Below are 2,685 nucleotides of genomic sequence, written 5' to 3'. Positions count from 1 at the left end.
CTTTTGCTTAGACCACAGTTCTATACATCGATCCTTTTTAGCATTAAAGTCCCCAGAGTCACACGTACCATGAACAAAACCCTAAGCGCCCTTTTAATCACTTTCAAACCCACCACTTAAATATAGTTAAACTAATCTAACAACTGAACAAACTTTTTTATTTATAATATAAACTGTACTTTCAGTAAACCCTGGAAACGTTGTGTTTCATTATTTTATTTATTTTATGAAACTATATATATATACACATGACAAATATGCTAAAACAAATAAATACTTATAAAATTGAGGCTTATTTTTACCAAAGCGGCAGGCTTGCGAATTGTTGACCACACTCTCATCATCTCTCTCTTATCTTCATAGTTTCATCTTTTCACATTGATAAAATTATATAATAGAACTATGTACTTTCATTATTTGTACTATTAACCCTCATGAATTATTGGTCTGGAATAGTTTTTAAGTTTACAATTTAACTGTACAGATGTCTCTTATGACGTTGAAGGATTAAAAAGAAAAATAAAAGAGGGAGGGACAGAGAGAGATAGAAGAAAAATGAACTTTGAGGAGCAAGAAGAAGAAATGGAGATGTCAGGTGTTAACCCCACCGGAGGTTACGACTCTCTGAGCGGCGAGGGAGCAACCTCAAGCGGAGGTGGTGGCGGAGGAGGAGGTATAAAAAGCGTCGGAGGGTCGAAGATAAGGTACAGAGAGTGCTTAAAGAATCATGCCGTTAACATCGGCGGCCACGCCGTTGACGGCTGCTGCGAGTTCATGCCTTCCGGTGAAGATGGTTCACTCGACGCTCTCAAGTGTGCAGCTTGTGGCTGCCACCGCAACTTCCACCGGAAGGAAACCGAAGTCATGAGCGGCAGGTCCCACAGGGTTCCAACGTACTACAACCGTCCTCCTCAGCTGCCGCCGCCAGGATACCTTCACATAACGTCTCCGGCGGCGGTAGGGCAGCCTTACAGGCCTCCTGTAGCCTCCGGGGACGAGGAGGATACGTCGAATCCGAGCAGCAGTGGGGGGACCAGGGCTAAGAGGTTTAGAACGAAGTTCACGGCGGAGCAGAAGGAGAAGATGCTAGCCTTCGCGGAGAGGTTGGGGTGGAGGATTCAGAAGCATGATGACGCGGCGGTTGAGCAGTTCTGTGCGGAGACAGGTGTTCGGAGACAAGTGCTTAAAATCTGGATGCATAACAACAAGAACTCTCTTGGTAAGAAACCCTAAATTTTCTTATATGATTTAAGCACAAGAGATCATCATTGCTTCTTTTTTTTTCTTTTTGTTGGCATGACTCTTTTGTAAGTACTTGTACTTTCGGACATGATTTCTTCTTTTAGTTGATTAATTACTCTACTACTTTGGGAAGGTTTAGGACGCATTGTGATATCTTCAACTTTGGTTCGAATGGTTAGATCTGATTAATTTACTAATGATGCAAGTGCAACTGAATAGTTAATGGACCAAATGATCGCACAATCAATATAAGATGTTTCTAGTCTAAGTTGCTAGTTACAGACCAAGTAACTTCACCCTCTGCTGTCTTACGGCTCTTTTATTTGGCTGTTTGAGTCTTTGTAAACCAAACACAATTTTCATTTCTATATCTACCAAAAGTTTCTACAAGAAACTATATATATCTAATTATGTGAATATAATTGAGTTTTTCAACCAAATCAAGTGTCCCTAAAGATGAAACTAATTTAAGGTTTTCAACCAGATCAAATGACCCTAAAGCTGAAACTAGTTAAACTATAAAATCTCTTGATACATTTAAATTAGATTCTAGTACTTTTATTCTTGTAACTAGGTTAAAATAAAAAGGAAATCTAAAATGAATACATAGTTCAGCAACATAGTTCGAAAATAAATCCCAAAAGGAATATGCTAAAAATTAAACCAATGATTTTGGATGGACATGATGGAATCCATCTTGATGCAGAAAATGACGAGAGAGAGAGGCATGAATTCACATTTGTCACATTCTAATCGCTATCTTACCAAAACTCACCGCTTATAACATTAATTCGTCTTCTCTTTTTCCTTTTATGTTCACTTTTTTCTGTTGAGCTTTGCTTCGAAACCTCTCACTCTTTTGTCTCTTTCACATCACGACACAACCCCTATTAATAGGTAGACCTCATTTAATCGCTGTAACGGTTTGATATAAACATATCTAATTACTCTTGGTCTTTTGGGGTTCTTTTTCTCCATAATATTTTGGAGTTGGTAAACATTTTCAGGAATTTTTTTGGTCTTTTGGGGTTCTTTATCTCCATAATATTTTGGAGTTAATAAACATTTGAGAAAATTGGAAAATAAAGACACTTTTCTTGGAGATTTGTCACAATAGGATTTGTTGAAGATTGTTTAGGTAAGTAGGATTTATTTTTCATTTAATACCAAATTGCCCTTAGATTTATATAATTAACATATAATTTCCGATTTTCTACTTTTTTACTGAGGTAAAAAATAAAAATAAATCAAAGGTCAGTTAAAACAGAAAGTTAAAAAAAAAAGGGAAAACAATTAAAAAAAAAGAAGTCGATTTAACAGAAATTAAAACAAAAAGAGAAAACAATAAAAAAAAAGAAAAGAGAAGTTGATTAGGGTAAATCGACTTTTAATATCCTCATCTTCTCCGCCGAAAGACCCAAGCTTCTCCCATGGCGATTCCGA

The 2,685-nt window shown here is 36.9% G+C and overlaps 1 protein-coding gene across 1 annotated transcript; it reads left to right on the top strand.

Annotated features, from left to right (window-relative positions):
- Positions 1-294: 294 nt before the first annotated feature.
- LOC108841697 (zinc-finger homeodomain protein 2) lies at positions 295-1,362 on the top strand. The gene has a single exon (XM_018614458.2). It carries the CDS (start codon positions 556-558, stop codon positions 1,231-1,233), a length of 678 nt encoding a protein of 225 aa, XP_018469960.2. The 5' UTR covers positions 295-555; the 3' UTR covers positions 1,234-1,362.
- The last annotated feature ends 1,323 nt before the right edge of the window (positions 1,363-2,685 follow it).

This window comes from Raphanus sativus, chromosome 2 (assembly GCF_000801105.2).
Source record: "Raphanus sativus cultivar WK10039 chromosome 2, ASM80110v3, whole genome shotgun sequence".
In the NCBI taxonomy this organism is placed as follows: domain Eukaryota; kingdom Viridiplantae; phylum Streptophyta; class Magnoliopsida; order Brassicales; family Brassicaceae; genus Raphanus; species Raphanus sativus.
This window is presented reverse-complemented; position numbering and strand designations above follow the sequence as displayed.

What these genes read in the sequence shown, in the direction of transcription:
- LOC108841697 (XM_018614458.2), top strand. Translation starts at nt 556, where the DNA reads ATGAACTTTGAGGAGCAAGAAGAAGAAATGGAGATGTCAGGTGTTAAC.